The sequence below is a fragment of the Nuphar pumila genome, chromosome 13 (assembly GCF_984573655.1).
Source record: "Nuphar pumila chromosome 13, dmNupPumi1.hap1.1, whole genome shotgun sequence".
Classification (NCBI taxonomy): domain Eukaryota; kingdom Viridiplantae; phylum Streptophyta; class Magnoliopsida; order Nymphaeales; family Nymphaeaceae; genus Nuphar; species Nuphar pumila.
The window spans coordinates 101,188,564-101,212,065 of record NC_143261.1 but is presented as its reverse complement, the minus strand read 5'-3'; the positions used below and the strand labels follow the sequence as shown (position 1 = coordinate 101,212,065).

The following is a 23,502-nucleotide window of genomic DNA, read 5'->3' as shown; positions in this document are numbered from 1 at the left end:
CCAAACCCTTGAGACAGGTTGAAGTTAATTTTGGCACAAAAAGACAGTACATGCAACATGCTTAATTGGCTTGTATTGATTCTGTAAAAAACAAAGATATACCACAAAAAAGTTCTGGCAGTTTCATGCCAAAATAGAGGCACCAATCTTTTCTCTGTCTATATACATAGAGAGATAGACAAAGAGAAAAAATGATTTTAAGGGCATGTTTGAAATGTTGTGTGATCTTGAATCATGTGATTGTGACCGTTTCAAGGTTAGTGACACGTGAAAAAGTGAAAAAGTAAAAGTTGTGATTATAATTGTCAGCTGTGATTGTTTTTGCTTTTTTTTTTCCTGTGAAATTAGATCACAAGTTAACCTTGTGATTTGTGATTCACAGTCACAACTTCTACTTTCAAAGCTACTACTTTCTCAAGCTTCTATTTTCTTACCAGTGACCAAAGCAAACATGTGCCAAGTCAGTTTTGGCATTCGATCGGGTATTTCCAGATAAGCATGCGTGTCCTCTTTCACTGTTTTTTTTGTTTTTCCTATCACCAGGGCTTTGTTACTTGAGCACGAGCAGTGATGGTCAACAAAAATAAGACCAAAAAGTCAAGTTGCAGTTATGGCTTGCTGCCAGATGTGCAGACGCAGTAGTAAAGAACTCGAGAAACTTTACTCGCAGAGGACTATTAACAAAAAAAAAATTTACAGCTGGCAGCAAATGTAACGACTTATGCACCCAGCCTTTACAACCACTAGGGATAGCAATGGACAGAAAGAAACTGAGCCCCAGCCAACCTCTTTCCGTTTGAACCGGAGATGGAAGACATGAAACAGGGATGGAGGTGGTGATTGACTTATGCCTTCCCCCCCTCCCCGCCCCATCCCCGTCCTCGATCCTCACTTCTACGTCCTCGATCCTCACTTTGCTCCATCCCATGTCGTCCCTGATCCTTCTATAGAGATGGTAGTGGATTGAGGGGAAACAGGCCCCCGTCCTACCTCGCCCCATTTGTATCGAGGATGAAAGACATGACACAGAGATGGAGGTGGGGATGTTGGGTTCACGTGAAACCACAACTGGAATGTAAAAACAAATAGCACATACTCGTATTCGCCATAGAAAAAATGAACATTGACACAGGTGCATGGCGTGCTCCTCAGCCTATCGACACCCACGATGAGCCCAAGTTGTCAAGTCGATGGTGAGCAAAACCCTGAACCCAATAAGAAATGAGGTCACTTTGGTTGCACTCATGAAAAAACCATGTCTCTATATATAGTGGGAGGAAAGTGGGGGGTTACATACATGACATTCATGTATGTGAACCCTTTACTTGCAATATTGAATGAGAACCTTTCACATTCACGTAACCACTTCCTCACTAATTCTCCACTAAAGCCTTTATTAGTGTCAAACTAGGTCACACTTAAGGTTGAAACTGATTCAAAATGTTCAACATTGTCTCACTTGACACATTAACATAAAAGGCATAAAATCGAGGTTCATACCGTTATCTCAACTTAATTCTTCATATGAGTTCACATGTTATCCGGTATTACAATAATGAATCATATGAGTCATGAAAATGAACACCACTTTATGAAATATCATTTTTTCATGTACTGCAATATAATTTATTTTCAATGCTTTAGCATGTTAAGATTTTCTTTACGAATAAGATGATCCCTAACTCATTTTTAGTATTATTATTATGTTATTCTCTCTAACCAAATGAGAGATCCTTTATGCAGAATTAACAATACACAAAGTCATAGAGAATCAATTTAGCTTCACAAATGTGATTACATATAACCATAATATATTGTGATATATTAGAATAAATCAAACAAACCCACCCCCTTTACATGTTGAGAATATAATCTCGGTGCTAGCCATTCAGTAAGGAGAATCATTGTCATTTCCTTCATACCGATTGTATCAATACATACTAGATGATTCTTAGTCATTTCTTTAACAATAAAAGATTTTAACTCTATGTGTTGACACAAGGTTGAGCTCTTGTTTTTATTCAAGAAGGACACAATAGCTTTATTATTATATAAGATATTTAGTGGCCACTCAATATAGTCCACTATACTAAGATTCATAACAAAACTTCTAATCCACATGGCCTAAGATAAAATTTTATATAAAATCAATAATTCCTTATCCTAATGGCTTTTAAAAAAAAAATCATTGTCTTGCAGCGAGAGATGATACCTCGAATATTCTTAGCCACTCACGATTGCAAAAGCAACATGCTAAGATTATTCGATTACTCTCACTTCTTATAGATATCCTTTTAAGCACTTCTATTTCTCATAGACAACCTTTAGAGTGATTACTCTATTATCCATATGAGTGAGAGATTAAATACTTTATACGATATTTATATTGAAAAGGTAAATATGAGACTCTTTATTATTTGTCTTTTTTTAGACAACGAAAATTGAGTCAAGTAAAAATGATAATACTCGTAGTTGTTTCGTCTTCTTAATTCACAAAGAATTGACTTCAATTGGTGAAACCAACAGATTATGTAACTAGAATCAATTCTGCAATATATTTTTTGGTGTGAACATGCTTCATGAGCTGGTATACACATCTTACTATTACACTATGTGTGAATTTGGAAAACAATGACCTACCTTTGAGTATAATTATTGTTTCATAAAGTTACACACAAACATAATATCAAATCTTAACACAGTCCAAAGAATCTTCAATCAACCAACTCAGATTACTTTGATGATTGTATAAGTCAGTTAATTGAGATATTTTATCACAAAAATATTTGTATTATAGAGCATGTCCATGCACACATGATAATGCATGCATATTAATGTCAAAATACATATTATATCATAAAAAATACAGGTTCATGCTTCAACTTATATGCATAAATAAATTTTGATAAAAACATATCGTATATGTCATGAATTTAATCATAATTCATGCTTAAATATCATGCATAACTTTAAATAACATCAAATGCATGGCAAAAGTCATGCATTCATGATAATAAACACTTATAAATCATGAAAAATAACAAAAACAAGTTTTTCAGGGTAAAACCCGGAGTCTCCATGTTGAACCCAGTTTTTTAATGCTCCAAACTACTCTAAAATGACCCTGAACCAGTTATCTAAGGTCTTGAATCAGTCCTAGAACTTATGAACACATCCAAAACATGAACAAAAGCTCATAAAACCCTAAAACCAAATGAGAAAATTCGTGTTCTATGACTAATTCATGAAAACATGGTCTCTACATTCTGAAACCGATGAAAAACTGTTAGAAACCAACCAAAAATGGCTCTGAATCGATCCCAGAATGCACCATATCGGTCATAGAACCGATTCAAGTATAAGTAATGCATAGACCCATTTTCAGATCTGATCAGATCCAATTCAGATCCAGATCCAGTTCCAATAGATCCTTAGTTGGATCCCTTAATCTAGAGCCAGACCCATGATGACTGGGTCCCGGGTTGGATCACACAATCCAAAACCGATTTGGTTCCATATTCGGTCCATAACAAGACCTAGGTTGAATCCATGAAGCCAACCTAGTCTAGATCCGGACCCGGTCCAAACATGACCCGAGTCAGATTGAGACCATGACCCAATCCATCCCGGTCTGACCCAAACCCAAAACCATAAACGGATCCAGATCTAATCAATCCGGATGAGACCCAGACTCGATCCATGATGGATTCGAATCAGATTCAGTTATTGACCCAATCTGTCTCGATCAGACCTAGACCCAGAACCCAAATGGGTCTGGGTCAAATCCAAAGCTTTGGGTCTAACCCAGACCTGAAATCCCAAAACACAACATTGGCTTTCTTCAAAACATAACCGAAATATGAAAGCAAGAGTACATACTGGTAGATGCCATGGATAAAATAATGTGCAGGTGCTCGACGTTCTCCTTAGCCCATCCCCTTATAAATAGAGGCATGGTTGCTTGATAAGAGCAACCAAGGTGTCCTCATTTCTTATTGGGTTCAGGGTCTTGCTCACCATCAACTTAAAGGCCTGAGATCATCATGAGCGTCGATAGGCTGAGGAGAACGTCGAGCACCCGTAGATCATTTTATCCATGGCATATACCGATATATACCATTGCTTTCATATTCTGTATCTTAGAAGTTTTCTTCTTGTTCTTCTTATTTAAGGAATATTTCTTTACCCCCGGCCTATATTTTTTCTTATGAGAGGCCATATGTGCACTCGATACCCTCTCACTCTTCAGTCTTTCTTCCTCTTTAACACACTTAGTTAAGAAGTCATTAAAATATTAGTCATTGTTATATGTGTTGCAGGAGATCTTAAAGGGTCCATATTCACTAGGCAATGAGATCAAAATCAAATTGACAAAAAAAGAGTCATAAATGACAAACTTTATGTCATTTAGCTGAGATGCAATATTTCTCATCTCCAAGATATGCTGTTGAATGTGACTCTCACCAAAATATTTAATAGACATTAATTTGGTCATCAATGTACTGCCCCTTGTCTTAATAGAACTAATGAATTGAGCCATAATATATCATGCCTCGTAGTGTTTAACAGAATGATGTAGCTGAAAGAAGAAATCATATGCTTAAAAAAATGGTTCGAGCGATATTGAATCACTCAAACCTTACCTTGACCATGTAGGATGAAGCTCTTATGACAATAATGTATATTTTAAATAAAGTTTCTATGAAAGCTATCCAAAAGACTACTTATGAGTTATGGACTGATAGAAAACATTTTTTGTCATATATACGCATAAGGGGATGTCTAGCTGGACTAAATTGTATAATACACATATAAAAGTCTTTGATCCTAGGAAGACTAATAGATTTTTTATTGGTTATCCAGAAAGATTAAAGGGCTTTAGGTTTTATTATACATCTCATACACCACAAATAGTGAAAACATGTATAGTAAGATTTCTTAAAATAAATGCATCTCGAAGTATTGAAGTTGAGAAATTACATGAATCAGATTCCACGCATGCAAAGGATAGAGACCCAGTTTTTATTATCAATGTCACTTTAGATAATGTCAAGAAAAATCTGATTAATAAACATTATTCTCAAATAGAACAAATTGTTGATGAAGATATACAACAACATGATGCAGATGCTGATTTTGAACCACCTGTAGCACTTATATGGAGGTCTATGATGACCAGAATATATGTTATCCATTTAAACTATGTGGTGTATTTGCTAGAACCCAATGCTTTCATAAATATTGATGATGATCTCTTTATCTTTGTAGAAGCCATTGAAAGTGAAAGATCAATACATTTGATCAATACCATAAAAGAAGAGTTTGACTCTATGGCAAAAAACTAAGTATGAGATCTCGTAACTCGACCTGATGGAGTAAGACCTGTTGGTTGTAAGTGGGTGCATAACTTAATGTTGGCATTCAAGTGAAACCATAATCGGAATGTAAAAACAAAAAACATATACCGATATTCGCCATAAAAGAAACAAGTGTTGGTGCAAGTGCACAGTGTTCTTCTCAGCCTATCGATGCCCACGATGAGCCCAGACCATCACATCGATGGCGAGTAGGACCCTGAACCCAATGAGAAATGAGGACATCTTGGTTGCACTCATGAAGCAACCATGCCTTTATATATAATGGGAGGAAAGTGGAGGATTACATACATGCCTCTATATATAATGGGGAGGATGCCTTTTGTTATAATGTTAAGAAATTATAGTTGAATATATGGCATAAACGAATTGATCATCCTAATGTATCAAAAATTCAATATTTTTTAAATTAAAAAAAAAGTATAACTTTAAAAAATTTACATGTAAAGATTGTATTCTTGAAAAAAATAAAGAGATTACCATTTCAAATGTTTTAGGGACAACACCAGTTATATCAAAGGGTGGATATGCTTACTGTAACGCCCCTAAAATCCCAGACTTATAACTTTTTAGGAAAATTTTGAAAGCCTTGTAATCATTATTTTATCAAAGTTTTAAATAGTAATTCAACGAAAAATGGTGTTTTTAAAATAACAAGTTACGGACCTTAGGTACATTACTTGCGAAACCTTTTTTTTATATAACAGATTTGAAACTTCGTACATTCAAAACCAAATAGATTAAAAAATATAGTTTTAATAATTTAGAGTTTATATAAAAGAGAAATTTTTAAGAAAACTCTTATGCAAAATTATAGAAATGTCCTGATGAGCAAAACGTCATAAAAGAGTCACATCTTGATACCATCACGTAATCATGCCATCGCTTGCCGTACTGACCTAATCATCACCTGTACCCATAAGACAAGTCAGTTTCATAAAAAACTCTTAGGTGCACAAGTATAACAATTTAGAACAAAACTAACACATGCTTTATGTCATACATGATATGTAATTCAGAATATGCAAAAATGAGCATACAAAGCATATTTAGCATAAATAACATAATGAGCATAATTTAGAACCTAAACTAATATGTACATCATTCATTTTGTTGTGTGAAAGTCAAAATAAGAAAAATGAATATCATAATTTTGTTTCTATATTAGTTGTCTTAAGGGTACGCGCAACAATGAAACATAGAAACAACTGAAACTGTCTAGGAGTTTGTAATTCTATATATTTTTTATACCTCGAACATCCAGCTGAGTCCGTTCTTAAGCAGATGACCAGTGCTCGAGAGAGAATTTTCTAGAGGCATTCGTAGCAAGGGATGCATCAAACTTTTGCAGAAGTCTATGGGATCGACCACCTAGGGTAATTTTTAGTAGTCTCATTCCCTAACTCCGATGAATGAGGATGCCAAGTGATTTGCCCGAGGGGTGGTTGTTAACAACCTATCCATCAGAGTTTTTGTACCATCTTATCTTCTCTTTTGATAGAAACAAGTGATGAATGGGTATGTCCGGTTTTATTTTAACTAACAACCCATTCTACATACTCTGGTCTTTCAAACCAAATCGAACATCTTACCTGTGAAGGCGATAATCATCATTTATGTGATTTCAATAATATCCCTTTTACACACTTCAAGATATCATAAAACTCTGATCAAATCATCATAGTATTAACATGTCGTGCATGTCTGATAGTACTGCTACGATAAGAGGGGTATAGGCTTCTCAGAAAGAAACTCCAACTCAATTATTTTGTGAAAAAATTGTGTAATCATTTTAGTTTAATTTGTCATGCTCTTGTCTTTCAAACCAAGTCAAGCATCTTGTCTGTGAAGGTGAATCATCACCCTTATTTGATTTCAACAATGCCATTTTTTATGCTTTGAAGTTACTATAAACCTCTCATCCAATCACTGTAGTACTAACATGTTATGCATGCTTGATAGTATGGCTACAATGAGAGGGGTATAGGTTTCCTAGAAAGAAACCCCAGATCAATTGTTTCATAAAAGAAACATTGTAACAATTTTACTTTAGTTTGACATAAATTGGTCTTTCAAAACATTTTATATCATTATGTATTTTGCACAATACGAGTTCGCCATGAATCTTTCATCTAGTTATCGTAGTATTAAACATGTGGTGTATGTCTTGCGATACCGCTTACGATATAAGGGGGTATGAGTTTCAAAGAAGAACCCCAACCAAACACAATCCCATGCTCCCATTTCGGGTTATCTAGGTCATACTAGACATTGAACTGAGGTTAAAACATTTTTATCCTATTATGCCGCTTTGGAAAAAACTTAGTTGCAATTTGGCAACCCTCAAGTATTCGAATATTGCTTTTCAAAACTACTTATTTTTAGAATGTTGGATCCTCACAAGAAAACCTTTTTCTTTAAAGTCTTTGCGCTTATGCGAAAATATGCATCTTTTTAAAGTGCAAGTTTGATACAGGGTAGGATAGAATACGTACTTGTGTGTCTTACACAGTTGTATATATATAACATAATGCAATCCTGTGCATATTTCAACGCAACAACAAAGTCTAAAGCAAGGCTCATTGTGCGAAACCGCACATTGAGCTAAATAAATATGTAAGCAATGCATGAAGTATAAAATCATACTCTCTCTAAATAAATGAGTACAAAACTGTACCCCAGCTAAATAATTATGTAAGCACTCCACGAGGTACAAAATTGTACCCCAGCTAAATAAATGCATAGTAGTGCACGAAGTACGAAACTATACTCTGGCTAAATAAATGCATAAGTAGTAGCATGTGCATGTGATAGCACATCAGCAAAGTAAATGACATAAAGCAATGCTCGATATGTGAAACCACATATCGAGCTAAATAAGCGCGTAAATAGAAGCCCATACACATAAAAGTGTGATGACAAAGTAAATAACATAAAGCAATGCTCGATATGTGAAACCACATATCAAGCTAAATAAATGCACAAGCAGAAGCATGTGCACATAAAAGTGCAACGACAAACTAAATGACATAAAGAAAAGAGAATAAGGATCGCAAATCTGCATCCTTAAATTAAATACACACACGCACACACATATATATATTAATAATTACAAGTTTTAAGATTTATTCATCCATTGTCCTTTGTGCTACTTTTTTCTACCTCGAAGATTGTCAGATTCACTAACAATTCCAAGTGTAGGTTATCGAGGGCTCATGCCTCAATGCACGTGTGGAGTCCATTGCAGTGATAGGGTGTGCTAAAGGGTTCCTGGTGCTGCGTAAAAAGAATAGGAGAACACTTTTTAAAATAGTACAAGTGTGCCAAGTTTATGACACCGAGGTCAAACCCAACTCTTATACAAGCCGACCAGCAGAGCTGAGTCCGAAATCGTGGTGAGCCAAGTTGGACCCAATGTTAGCCGAGTTCGGCTCGACAGGCTGCAAATAGTTATCGAGTTGGGCTCGGTAGAGACCGAGCTCAACTCGATCAAGTCTGCTAAGCATGGCTGGGCCACTGCCGCGGGTTGTGGCCAGCTCAAGGTTGGGTAATACCCGACCGAGCCAGGCTCGATTTCGGTCAACAGAGGAAAAAAAGGGGGGGGGGGGGGGGGGGGGGGGGGATGGGGTAGGCTGAGTAGTCAGGCCAACCCTGGCCCTTTCTTTGGACAGGATCGAGCCTAGGCTCAATCCTTGAATGAGAATCGGGCTGGGCTTAGCTCGGTAACTCAACCCCCCGCCCCCCTCAATTGTAGCACACTACTACAGCTGAAGGTCTCAGAAAGAAGACGGGGGCAGGAAGGGGTGGGATGCAGCTTCAGCCACCCCACCAGGTCGGCAGAGGAAAAGAGAGCAGAGGGAGGAGGGGGTGCTCGACATCCTCCTTCCTAGCAAATCCAAAGCCCCCATCAATGGTGGCTATAGTCCATCAAAAAAAAAGGGGAAAAGGTAGGGGGCGACACCCCTGCCTTTTGTTCGAAAAAAGGAGAGGTAAGGGGGCATCACCCTCTGCTTATTGGCTACAAAAGGAGGAAGTAGGGGAGCATCACCCCCTACCTGATGGCCGAAAAAAAGAAGAGGCAGGTAGGGGTGCGTTGCCCAATGCTTGATGGCCGAAAAACAAAAGAAGGCAGGGGCGACACCCCTGCCCTCCGAATGAAGCAAGAAAGAGGTTAGCAGAGAGAGAGAGAGAGAGAGAGAGAGAGGAGGCAGGAAACATACCTAAAGGGGGCTCAGAGGGTTCCAGCGAGACGAGGTAGGAAGATGAGAGGGACGAGAGGGCTCTCCTATGGAAGTCGACGTCCGACGTCAATGATAGGGAGCCAGGGGGTGAGGGGGTCGGCAAAGGGGCTCAAGAAAAAGGACCAATGAGGGAGGGGTGTTGCAGTCAGAGAGAGAGAGAGAGAGGTTTCCCTTTTTGCATAAAAGGGAAACCCCTTGCATGCTTATTTATAAGTAGAGGGTGGTGAGTTCTAGATCCGGGTTGGATCTAACCGGGTTGGATCTAACCTGGATCCAACCTTGATCCAATCGAATTCAACTGGATCTAATCAAATCCAACCTAGATTGATTTTTTTTTTGAAAAAAGGCATGAGTTTTGCACATGCTATGTGATTTTTTCTTGGTATATTTGGATCTACTTTCTCGAACATAACTATAAGGTCTTCTCACAATTTCAAATATTTTACAACCTGGTCAAAAATAAGTTTGAAAATGATATTTCTATTTTTCACACAGATTCAAAGAGAATTTTTGTCAAAAAATTTAAAGATTATCTAAATTTGCACGGTATCGCACATCAAAGATCTTGCCTTCATAAACCACAACAAAATGGTTTGTGAGAATGAAAACACAAACATATTACACATATTACAGAGACAACCAAAACTTTATTAATAGCCAATCTACTGCCAAAAGAATTTTGAGCTGAAGTAGCCTTAACTGTTATCTATCTCATCAATAAAATGCCTTCTTCTTTACAAAATATAACATTAATTGAAAAACTCTTTAAAGTATCTTCCGATTATGCTAGACTAAGAATTTTTTGGTATAAATGTTTTATTTTTACTAACAAAAATAGTAAACTCTCATCTCGTGCTATTCTTTGTGCATTGGCAGGTTATGTAGATAACCAAAAAACCTACAAGTGCTTTAATCCTAAAAATAAAAAATATGTCCCACGTTATATGACCTTAGAAAAAGAAAGTTTTTTTTATTTTGAAAAGGTGAAGGAAGTGGATGAATCTTTTGTTTTATTTGATTTAAGTTCAAGTCATGAAACATGTGATTATTAATGTAATCTGGATAGTGATTTTGATATAATTGATGAATATGATCCTGATAATGGTCATGATGATATAATTAATGAAGTGCAACCTTATAGGAACAAAAACTATTTATAATATTCTAGGCGTAGAGACCTTATGCCAATGCTTTCTCCTGCCTCACCCCATCCAGCCCTGCCCCGTCCCATCCCTGATCCTTCTTTAGAGATGGCAGTAGATCGAGGGGAAACGGGGCCCCACCTCTCCTCGTCCTGTTTGGGCTAAGGATGGAGGTTAAAATCAAAATTGGTGCAGAGATGGAGGTGAAGATGGAGGGTAGGATTTTGAGACGGGGCGGAGGTGGAGACCTTGTCCTTGGCCCCCATCTCGGTCCACTGCCATCCTTAATTTTGAGGTGTAAGTCAAATTAAAAATTTGCTGAAAGTTATACTTGAGGCATTTGCCAATTTTGATGCTGTTTGAGCCTGTACTACCGTGGACTCAAGCCCTGTGTATCAATGAGTTCTGGTGCAGTTAGAAAGTCTCATGAGTATCCTTGAGGGCTTTCCCATTCTATAATCATGTCCAAAATCTAGACCCTACCTTAATAACCTAGTTGGCTTCTGTCAAAATTGATTGGTTTGACACACAAACACCCCTCATTTGTTTTTGAAGAACAAGATAATCATTCAATTCATGATGCAGGAGTTTAACAAATTACCTTCATAGCCGTTGATTTTTGGATCATCGAAAAAACCTGCATACTTCTCGGATTGCAGCTATCGAAAAGCCAGTTCCCACTAAACAAAACCAGTATGTAAAGAAAAAAAACCAAACAAGAGGGTTTCGCCACATTTGCTAAGTTGTTTGCATATATAAACGACTGCAGCAAACATAAACGCATACATATAAATCACATTCCCAACTTCAGCTAAAATTAAATTTGACGTTGGAGGAATTAAAACTTCCCATCAAGATTCAAATGTGTGAAAAAGAAATGCATAGTTTTTTTTTTAGCAAGCGAGTGTTATGAAAAATGAGTTCACATGGGTTTAAAAAAGTAGCTGGCGACTATCTCTAAGGTAGTATTTTGGGCACTCAAATCATCTTATTTTTTTTTAATTTAATGGCGAAGTTCTCTACTGAAGTCGGTAATCCCCAGCTGGGTCACGGACACTAGGCTCTTACGAAGCCCTCAAGGCACCCACACACCTTGTTTTTTTGAAAGGCAAGCTGGGGTTGGGCAGACCCTATTACCAGTTATACAACTATACAATTGGGTTTTGAATATACAATGTCCCAACACAAGGTGACCTGCACTAATTGCTCCTACCAGAGAAGCGGGGAGCTCCGGTTACCGGCACCCACACACCTGGTGAGAGTCAAACCTAAGACGAAGGAGTCAGCACCTTCTCTCCAAGCCCCTGCCATTCAAGCGACTCAAGCGTGTCCTAAATCATATATCGCTTGTTATGTATAAAAAAAAAAGTGTATTAATCCATGGGATGAACATCCAGAAACCCATTAATTATCTTATGTTTTCAGCCATTCATTTTGTAAACTCTAGTTTCTGTTCATCTAAAGCATCAATGGCTTTGTAGAAAAAAAGTGTGAACTATTTAAGATATACAGAGTTCCGTCTATGGGATTTTGGATGACGCTCACTCCAGGACGAGCTCTGATGGTAACTTGTCAAAACCCATTCAGACCCGATAAGCACTAAAAAAGAAAACCTCACTCAATAAGTATGAGGGGCTTCTTTATTCCTCCCATCAAAGGTGGTGGATATAATTGCAAACCCCATGTGCATGCCACTACAAAAAAAGTTACGAATGCATCTTTTGAACGAACGACTTTCTCTCTCAAAAATAGAAGCCCTAAGGCGACCTTTGGAAGAGAGAAAAACTCTGGTAGGAAACAACAAAGTTTGGCCAATGAGAGTGTTTTTGATACGAGAAGGTTTTCAAAAAAGTCTTTCGCTTATTTGTAAGTATAAGAAAATAGAGTGAGAAAATGTGAAAAGATGAGAGAGGCGGGTGGTGGTGGTGATAGTGAGATGGGTGATCTGGAGTGTAAAAATAAATTTGCTTTTGGTAGGAAACATTCTTTCACCCCCCATGGAGGAATGTTTCTTATCAAAAAGTGTATTTTTTAGAAAAAACTCTTTCAGCGAAAAACTCTTTTTTGTTTGAAAAGGTCAAAAAATCCGTATGGTTCGCTTTCAAACTTGCCCTAAGGGGGCATTTGCTTGTCACCGAAGAGGGTGTTGCGACACCTCTTCTGCGCCGTCGAAAAGGAATTGAAACCCCAAACTGGAAATGATCTGGCTGAAAGAGGGGGGGGGGTGCAATATTGATTTTGGGCTTTCTTTCTTTGTGAAAAGGGAACCGGATGTTTGTGTTGCTGTTGTGAGCCCTACAGAAATGCATTGATGGGTGTGTTTTTGTGCTGAAAGCCCCAAGTTTTTGTGGCACACAAATGACCCCTAAATATTAATTGCCTCATGGAAGAGAAATCTTATTTTTTTATATTTAAACAAAAAAACCACTCTCATGATCAAAGACCTAACCGCGCTGGCTTTGCCTGTTTTACTTATGGTCGCTGTCTTGACAGCACTTTTTCACTTGCATAGAACCCATAAGATTTGAACCTAGACCATCTGCCTAATGGCCTAAGTCCCATCACACTATAGGCCAAACCCCCTTTTAGGGGCAAAAGAAAAGCCCTATGCTTTTTAGATTCTGGTCATGAATCCCAAAACAAAAATTAATATCATATTAGCACCTTTTCCCAAAGAGCTAACCCAACACAAAAAGGCCCTCTCTTTAGGACGGTTTCTGATCCTCTTTCCTTCTAGATGGAAGCACGAACAAGAGTTCGACCACGCCTCCAAGGGAACCATTACTAAGGAACGGTAGGGGCTGGGACATTAAAAACGAGTTCTTCTCGTGTTTGCATGATTGCATAGCCCCGCGAAAATTCACGGGGTTAGGTTAGGTGACACAAGCGCCCCCACAAGGGAAGTTCCTTCGTCGCTAAGACAAGAAAAGATACTTTTCACTTATCAGAATAGCCTTCCGTCCTCGTAATAAAATACTGGTCAACCCTACAACTGACCGCTCTTATGCCTTTCCAATTATAAGACGTATGGCTGCGATAAATTACAGTAATGCCATCTTCATGTGAATAGCGGGTGATGCCCAGCCGCCTGGCTTGGACCTAGCAAGACAGGCCCAAAGCCCGGACCAAGATATTGACATGCCTTCTTCACCCGGTTCATCTACGCTCAGGTATATTGCTTTTCAAATCCAAGCCTTCTAAAATTCCGTCCTTTTGAATTCAAGGCTTTTCAATTCCGCATTGCGGTTCAGAAGCATTGAATTTGGAGGTGCATTGCGGTTTCCTCAACACATTCTTCTGTTTGAGAGGAGTGACTTGCGGTTTTCCAACACCATTTTTTTTATTTTTTATTTTTTATTTTTGTTTCGGAGCAGTGGTATTGCCAAACACCATGTTGGACATAGAGTTGGCCACCCCAACACCACATTTCAAAACCATTCATAAGAGTAGGGGTGTCAACAGGGTCTGGTTTAATGATTAAGACCCGAGTCCAAATCTGAAAGTCTGATTAATACATGGATATGGATCTGAGTATAGTTTGTGAAATTTTATACCAGACCCAGGTCTGAATCCAAAAGTCTGATTAATACATGGACCTGAGTATAGTTTGTGAAATTTTATACCAGACCCAGGCCCAACCCGAGTTCCAATTAAGACCCACAAGTTTTCAATGTAAAAATGATAACAAATATTATTTTACCGGGTCTGGTTCATGTAGTTCTTATCTGGTCTGGTTTTGGTTTTTCTTATAGTGGTCCCGATTAGAGACAAGTCCAGACCCGATACCATACCTGAAAATTGGGCTCAAGTCTGGTACTACTTGGGTCCTAACCAAACCCGACCCTTTGACACCCCTACATAAGAAGGTGCTTTTGATTCCCTCCACAACATATTTTGGCCACACATGGGGATGATTAATTGTTCCCATCTTAATGCAAAGCCCCAATCAATCTAATGCAAGAGCAAAGTGAGGCCGCCCAGATCATGCGATTCATTTGGACCCTATTTTGTTGTTGGATTTTTAGCTTTTATTTTGGATATTTGGATTCAAATGATTGACCAACATTCAATTAGGAAGTTAAATAGATTTAAGAAACTGTCTTAATTAGGTCACTTAATGCGTCATTTTTTAATGACGAGAACTGGGTCACTTAATGGGACAAGAACTGGGTCACTTAATGGGACTGCCTCCCTAAGAGGTAAACCTTGGGTGGGGTTACAGACACCAAGCCCTTATGGAACCCACCAATTATTAAGGGCACCACACGCCCAGTCGAACCCCAAATAAAGGGATCAAAAACTTTTCCCCAGGACAGCTGCCACTTGGGCGAGAAGTAATATTGAAAGTTGGATTTATCATGATTAAAATTTTCTCACAAACAATTCAGATCATATATACCTATGGGTCTAGATCTACCAAATTAGCATTTGAGTCGTTTACATGTTACCATCGCAGGGTTCGGCTGGCACATTCATAGATATCTAAACAACTAGCCATTGGGATATACTTTATAAAAAAACAAATGAAGATTGTATTGTGCTTGTAAAATGACATATTCTTTGAAATGCCTAGCAATTATAATTATCGTGAATTATCAAAATATGTAAAACTTATTTTAACTAAACACTCTTGACATACGACCTTCGTGAATATGGTTCACGATCTTCACATAGCATTATTACAAATATTTATAAAAAATGTTCAAACCTCTTTTAACTAAACACTTGCGAAACAAACAAGGGTTTTGCCTCTTTCAGTATTGAGATTGCTTCAACTTCCTCTCACCGCCCTCCTTCGTCAGGAATAGGGATGGCAGTGGGGCAGGGCGGGGTGGGGGACAAGGCCTCCACCCCCACCCCGCCTCAAGATTAGAACCTCCATCCCCGCCTTCATCCCCAGCGGAGATGGATTTTAACCTCCACCCCCGCCTTCATCCCCGTTTCATGTCCTCCATCCCTGATTCAAACGGGAATGAGGCGGGGAAAAGTGGCAGGGATGAGGTAGGGCGGGGATCATGGCGGGGATGGGGCGAGGCAGGGTGGGGCGGGGAAAAGGGCACGTCCATCCCCACCTCCATCCCCGAACGGGGATGGATTTTAACCTTCGTCCCTGTTTCATACCCTTCATCCCCGGTCCAAACGGAGCGAGGCGGGGTGGGGCCCCGACGAGAAATCTGATGCATGTCTGCAAATATGATACGACTTTCACATATTATTTTTTCAAATATCTTCAAAATATGTGAACGTTCACTCGTAAATATTGTAAGACATTCACAAATCATTTTTACTAATGAACTCAGATAAATATGTAAGTATTTAGTTAAAGACAGTTTACACATTTTAAAAATATGATAGGCAAAAAATAGTATCATAATTGAGAAGGTCCAAAATTTTGGATGTGAGGGGATTTTGACAAATTGGTAACCATTTTGAGAGCGCTTTATTTACAAGCACAGTACAGTCATTTTTTGTGCTTTATATCTAACTAGACAGACATTCATGGATTCAGATTCTGTTTGGGTTCAGATTTGAATTCACATTAAAAATCCGAATCCAAAATAATAAAATCGAATGTAATACTCTTTAACTTATTCAGATTTGGTTGGATACCCGACCGGTTGTCATCCCTCCGCCATCGACATTATCGTAATATTTATGAATAACAGGGGTACTTCTAAAATCTCGCACATTATCGTAATATTTATGAATAACTGGGGTACTTCTAAAATCTCGCTTCTATATTAGTTGAAGATTGTAGTCCCAAAGTAGCAAACTTTCAAACTGTGAAAGGCCAGTCACCGAGAAGGGAAATGGCGAAGTCGAGGACTCCGTCGTCGTCGTCGTCGACGTCGATCTCCGACCTGCCGGAGAACTGCATATCCCACGTCCTCTCCCTGACGACGCCGAGGGACGTCTGCCGTTCGTCGGCCGTCTCGTCGAGTTTCCGATCGGCCGCGGACTCCGGCTACGTCTGGGAGAGGATGCTCCCGCCGGACTACCCGCAGCTGCTGTCTCGGTCCGTCTCTCCGATCGGCTTCTCCTCCAAGAAGGATCTCTTCTTCCACCTCTGCTCCTCCCCTCTCATCATCGACTCCGGCACAAGAGTAAGGCCCTCTCTCTCTCCTGTTTTTGTTCTGTAGGTCATGACTCATGGATTAATAATGCATGTTCAATATGTGCCCCTAATCAAGGGATGTAAACGGTTCGGATTCGGATTCAATGTGACCAATACTAGATTATGTTGGCTAAACGGATTCAAATTCGGATTAGCATTCAGATGTTTTAAAGCTCTTACCGTATTCGGTTTTTTACATGTAACCAGATTCGGATATCCATCAAATCCAGATATTTTGTGGGTAGCAAAAAATCAAAAACTTATCAGCATCCGATTATGATCCTGATATTCTGTTGGCTTACCAAATCCTACTAAATGGAGTCGAATTCAGTCAGATATGGGGTAAAATCTGATCCATTGACTCAAGCGAGTGCGGATCAAGTCAGGAGGTAGCCTGACCTTATCCGCATGTGACAAGGATAAAGAAAAAGGACACTAGACGAGCCGTTTTTGTGAAACTTCTCATTAATATATAAGGACACGATACGAGAGTGAATTGGGGTATTCTTGTGAATGGGCCTTTATCACATGTTCGGAGAATCAGACCTTACAAATAGAATTTCTGTAGTTTATTTAGTGCAAATCATATTTTTTTTTATAGAGAAAGCTGGGGTTAGGCAGAGTTATACAACTAATACCATTGGGATTCGAACTTGCAGCGTCCCAGCATAAAGTGACGTGCTCTAACTGCTCCTGCCAAACAAGCGGAGCCCTGGTTGGTGCAAATCATATATTAGATTAGAGGATTTTTATTTTTTTATATTTTTTAAGAAATTTAAAAATCAATGACTTATATTTTTTTATATTTACACCAAAAAAACCACCCTCAATATCAAAGACCTACCCTCGCTGGCTCTGTCTGTCAAAAAAAAATTTTTGGTCGCTGTCCTGACAGCTTAAATCTCCATGAGCTTACCCCTCACCACCAAGAAATCAACGACTTATATTGCATCTAAATTTTATCAAAAAATTTAGATCTTTTGGTGGACATAATTCGATCCGAAGGATGGTTTTGGTAGTAAACAAGCAACAGTAAATACATCGATTTATGAGATTCGGCAGATCCATATTGTCCATTGAAGGCAAAAGGGGTGAAACAGGAAAGCAGATGTAAAAGTGAAGATGCTCTCATGTTTAACCAATACGGATCCCATCATTTGACATAGGATGAGTTCCATCATATTTCGATCCTCAGTCTACATCCATGTAAAAATGTGGACCAATCCTACCTGTTGATTGGATGGTTAGGATTGAATGCAGGATGAAACCCATCATATTTCAAATGATGGCTTCCGTATTACTGCTTAACTCATGCACGAAAGACAACAAAACTGCGTGGGAAAAAAACAATGAATGAAAGTAAAGGATGAGAATCTTAGACAAAGATGACAAATTGGCCAGATAAAAAGTTAAAAAAAAGTGAGGAATAAAAATATTTTCAACGTTTTCCGTACTTATACGATTGTTTTGGTTGGTTTACTTTATCATATATCATATTTAAGATTGTTGTATGAGTACAGAGTCTTGAGGCATTGGTTAACTGTAAATGCAGAGTTTCTCGCTTGAGAGGTCGAGCGGTAAGAAATGCTTCATGCTATCTGCGAGAGAGCTGAACATCGTGTGGGGAGAAGACGAACGATATTGGAGGTGGATTCCCCTACCCTACTCTAGGTATGCATTATGTGCAGTTTTCTCTGATTTTTTAGTTCCTTATCTCTGTCTTCCCCGGTACGTGACTCCTTGGTCAGTGACAATGGCAGTTTTTTTACTTACGGTGTAAATGTTTTCTCTCATACATGATGGGCAATCTTGATTTACTGCCACGTGTACTTTTTGTTAATATCAATGCCCTTCTTGGCCACTTTTTTCTTCGTCGATGAAACCACCATTCGGATTGAAGACTTAGTAGCACGGGCTCATCTGTCTAATTTACAGTTGCCTTTTCACCGCACAAACCCTTGGGATTTGGTTCAATCACATTAATACATTTTAAAAAGTTAATCGCATTAGAAGTACTATTAAAAGCATCAATATATATATATATATATATATATATATATATATATATATATATATATATATATATATATTTGCACTAAACCTCAAAATGAATTGGTATAAAATTCTAAAATCAATATTTAAAAAATAAATCTCATTTATAAGACGAGATCTTATGATATTTGAAGATTTTGAAAGTAAATCTCTTTTAAATAGTATTTTCACTTTTCAAAAATACAACTAAACTAACTTTGCAGTTATCCCTTCCCTGGTTAATGCAAAGGGTTTGACACTCATGAGAATGAAACCAAGGAGTAGGGGTGGCAAAACCTCACACGACCCGCCAACCCGCCTCTTAGGCGGGTTCGGGTTTGGAAAAAATGAACCCGTTTAATAAACGGGTCGACCCGCCTAACCCGTTTATTAAACGGGTCAGGTTCGTGTTAGGGGTATGCCAACCCGCCTGACCCGTTTAATAAACGGGTTAGGCGGGTGGGTGAACCCATCAACCCGCCAACCTGACCCACGAACCCGTTTACCCGACCCAACCCATTTATTAAATGGGTTGGCAGGTCGTGTCGGGTTACCCGTTTATTAAACGGGTCGGGTTCGTGTTTGTCACAGCCGACCCGTTTAATAAATGGGTCAGGTTCGGGTTGAGGTATGCTGACCCGCCAACCCCACACGATTGCCACCCCTACCAAGGAGGCATCCTTCACTGCACCAAACCCCTTAGTGCCCCCTTTTTTGACATTTAAAAATAACTAATAAGTGGTCCACCTTGACGCCCCCACATCCCTGCGCCCTGCATCAAATGTGGGATGCAAGTGCTACACACACAAAAGTGACCCAATCTTCTACATATGATGTCAAAGAATCTATGTTGATCTTAGCCATTCAATTGGTGCATTTGGACGGTTAGGATTAGATCTCCACTTCCAAGTGAGTGTGATCTAAATCCTAACGTTGTCTTGACGGTTACGATTGAAAGCAGGACAGATCCCATCAGATCTATTGCATTCCATTTCGGCTGGACGCGCGTGTCATAACCCCCAAACAAAAAAAGATAGTGGTCTATTTATATTGATATATACATAATACACTCAAATATTTAGGAGTTTGTACCTCGCCAACGGGCCAGCTCACGTGCTTAGGATGATTCATGATCGTTCTGTCTTCAACATCTCACAATATTGATTCTTCGTGCGTGCACCTGTGTTTTAAAGGAGAGCATATCAGGTGATCCGTCGAATCACTTTAAAAAACTGATTTGACATCTTGACGGTCTTTGCTTCATCCCACGAGGATCTCACGGTCTTCACGCAATTTGTGATCGGTGAGGACTTTTCTTAAAGTGATTTGGCAGATCACCTGATCTGCTTTCTAAATAAAGCTTAAAGGGGCCATGTCCCAGGGTCTTTTAGGGGTGGTTGGGTTTTGTTTGGACCAGGTGAAAGCAGGACCTGATTTTCGGGTCTTGTATCAAGTTCGAACCTGAATCTAATGGAACCTATCATAAGAGAAACCATACCTAGACATTATAAAAACTACATGAACCAGACCCGGGCCATACCCTGTAAAACAATGTTTTTTATTATTTTTACATTGAAAAATTGCGGGTCTTAATCAAAACTTGGGTTGAACCTGGGTCTAGTATAAAATTTCACAAAATATACCCTTGTCCACACCATACCTGGACCTTATAGGGTTTGATATGGGTCAGATCCGAGTAAACCCGACCCGTTGACACCCCTAGTTCTTTTGTGTCTAACCAAGAGTCGATCAACAAAAATGGATACAATTCCCTCTGACACCCTGGTTGGTTTCTCCGTCATTATTTTTGTACATACGCTCGTATGTATCCATTAGTAAGCATTTGTTTGGTTGTGTAAACGGTGTTGATGAGTGTCAGCCTCAAAGGCTTGAACTCAAGCTATGGGCTCGTAGGGTCATGCATCTCTTGCACTGAATGCTGGAACATAAGCATCAAAATAGAAAAGAGGAAACGGGTTAGTTGTGCACATGGCACTCGTGCTGAACATCGTCTTCCTGTCCGTAGGTTTTCTGAGGTGGCTGAGCTCTTGCAAGTCTGCTGGTTGGAGATCCGTGGTGCAATCAAAACCACTGAACTTTCACCACACACCCAGTATGCTGCGTATTTCATCTTGAAGCACAATAACCATTCATTCGGTTTTCACTCGCAACCTGCCGAGCTTTCTGTTAGCGCATGCGACAGCGCTCACGTCTCCAAACGTGAAGCCTTCTTATGTCCAGAAAAACGCAGTGAGACTGCAGCACTTCCTGCATACAGGCGTGGGTTAGGAAGGTTCCGGAGCTCCATGAGGCCTCGTGGTCCAGTGGTGACCGTGCAGCCGGTGCACGCGGCCCCGCCGAGTGATCTGCACCAAAGAGAGAGTGATGGTGAATGGATGGAGGTTGAAATTGGGGAGTTCTGCACAGATGGTGAGGGTGGAAAAGTGGAGTTTGGTTTGATGGAGGTGAATTGTGGCCATTGGAAGAGTGGACTGGTAATTGAAGGGATTGAAATAAGGCCTAAAATGAAGCCTCACAAGTAACTTCAGCCAAATCGAGCATGCTCGTTGCTACCTGCTGCTACGCCATTGCTTTAGGTGCATGGTGGTCATAGAGTGCTCTTTTGCTTTGCTTTGCATTTGAATTTCGGCATTTATTTGACAAGCTTGTAGAGCTGCAGACTTGCAGCCTTATCAGGGTCATAAATTGGTGCGCGAGATTTTGTGGGGGGATCAGAAGCATGTGAAACGTTAATAATTTGAATTTTATGAATTAAAGAAAGATTATGTATTTCCATTGAAGATGTACCGCAATATATAGTATTTAATACAGGAAAGCCCTCTGTTTATGCTCGGTAACCACCTTAAGATGGTTTCTTAATCACCTCATAACTGAATTGGATGTCAAGTTGGAATTTTAAGCAAGAGTCACATTTATCTATTTAAAATCACATCAAGTTAGGGATGACAGTGGATTCTGCCGCATGTGTACGATGCTGTTAGCAGGTGAGAGGCAGCATAGTTGTTCCTGGTGAGGGGTCTATAAATAACAATGAAGCAAGCTAGCAAGCTCAAACATGAATAGTTGGCGGGGCAAAACGGGCCTGGCCTGGTTTGAACTTGAGAGAAAGAGGACATGAAATGGGGATGAAGGCAGGGATGGAGGTTAAAATTAAGAGGGGAAGGAGGTGGGGATGGACTTACACGTATTTTCCTGCCCCGTCTTCGTCCCCATCCAGATCCCTGCCTTGTCCTGCCCGGTCTTGTCCCCAATCCTTCTTTAAGGATGACAATGAACTAAGGAAAAACGAGGCCCCGCCCGCCTCATCTCTTCTGGACTGGAGATGGAGGACATGAAACAGGGATGGAGGTTAAAATCAAGACCCGTGCAGGGATGAAAGGCCGGATTTTGAGATGGCCCACCCCGCCCCGATCCACTGCCATCCCTACATTAAGTTTAACTTCATTGAACTTGAACACGGTGAGCCAACCAACCTAGCCCGGGAAGCACATCAGGTCATGTTGAACATGAGCTTTTTGCTCATGCCTACACCGTTGAATGCCACGTAGCATATAACTGTTCTATTAACTTTTTTACTTTTCAAAATATAAAACAGGCACAGCCACGATGTTGGCATGAGCAAAAAAAAGCTCATGTTCAGCACGATCTGATCTGCTTCCACCTAGCCAGGTGTATGGAGCCCTTCTAAAAGAGCAATGTTCAAGTCAGATTTAGTTCAGATCCAGGCGGCGTTGCTGTACCACTTAATCGGGTCTGATCGATTAGAAACCAGTTTCCTATTCAGAGTAAGATGGAAAAAAGAAATAGTGCCTGGATCGAGTTTCCATTGCTTAATCAAATACGTATCCGTCGTATCGTATATAATCGGGTTGGATTATCCATCAGATTGGATTTCGTTCACTTAGATTTAAAGTTGACTGGATATCTTATCCAAATCCGATTCATTGACATCCCTAACCATGCCACCTGCGAAAAGGTTGAATTCGGTTTATATCCATATTGTTCTGAAACGGGCACCTGCAAAAAGGTTGAATTCGGTTTATATCCATATTGTTCTGAAACGGGCACCTGCAAAAAGGTTGAATTCGGTTTATATCCATATTGTTCTGAAACAGGCACCTGCGAAAAGGTTGAATTCGGTTTATATCCATATTGTTCTGAAACGGGCACCTGCAAAAAGGTTGAATTCGGTTTATATCCATATTGTTCTGAAACGGGCACCTGCGAAAAGGTTGAATTCGGTTTATATCCATATTGCTCTGAAACGGGGCTGGGCCCGGTGAATTTGCCAGAACAGACCGAGACCCAAGAAAGGTCCCTCACGCTTGGACCCGACCCGGACTCACAGCTGAATACCTGCAACCACACGTGCGGTCCACCAAAAGCAGACACGAAGTACGCACAAACAATGCGCTCTTTGCGAGGCGTTTTTGACCGTCGATCTTTTCAGAAAACCTAACCGTCTTATTTCTCGAACGTCGATCTCGGGAAAATTTTGTGTCCGTCGGTTCTAGAAAGATTAACGGTTTTAAACTTCACTGCTTCTAAGATAAACGAGCAAAGGGCTCACGCAATCA

General features: G+C 39.7%; 1 protein-coding gene across 1 annotated transcript; it reads left to right on the top strand.

The window, feature by feature from the left end:
- The first annotated feature begins 16,531 nt into the window (after window positions 1-16,531).
- On the top strand, window positions 16,532-21,700 carry LOC149819487 (putative F-box protein PP2-B12). Its single transcript, XM_089985259.1, has 3 exons — window positions 16,532-16,862; window positions 18,426-18,544; window positions 20,931-21,700. Exons 1-3 carry the CDS (start codon window positions 16,569-16,571, stop codon window positions 21,445-21,447), a joined length of 930 nt encoding a protein of 309 aa, XP_089841385.1. The 5' UTR covers window positions 16,532-16,568; the 3' UTR covers window positions 21,448-21,700.
- The last annotated feature ends 1,802 nt before the right edge of the window (window positions 21,701-23,502 follow it).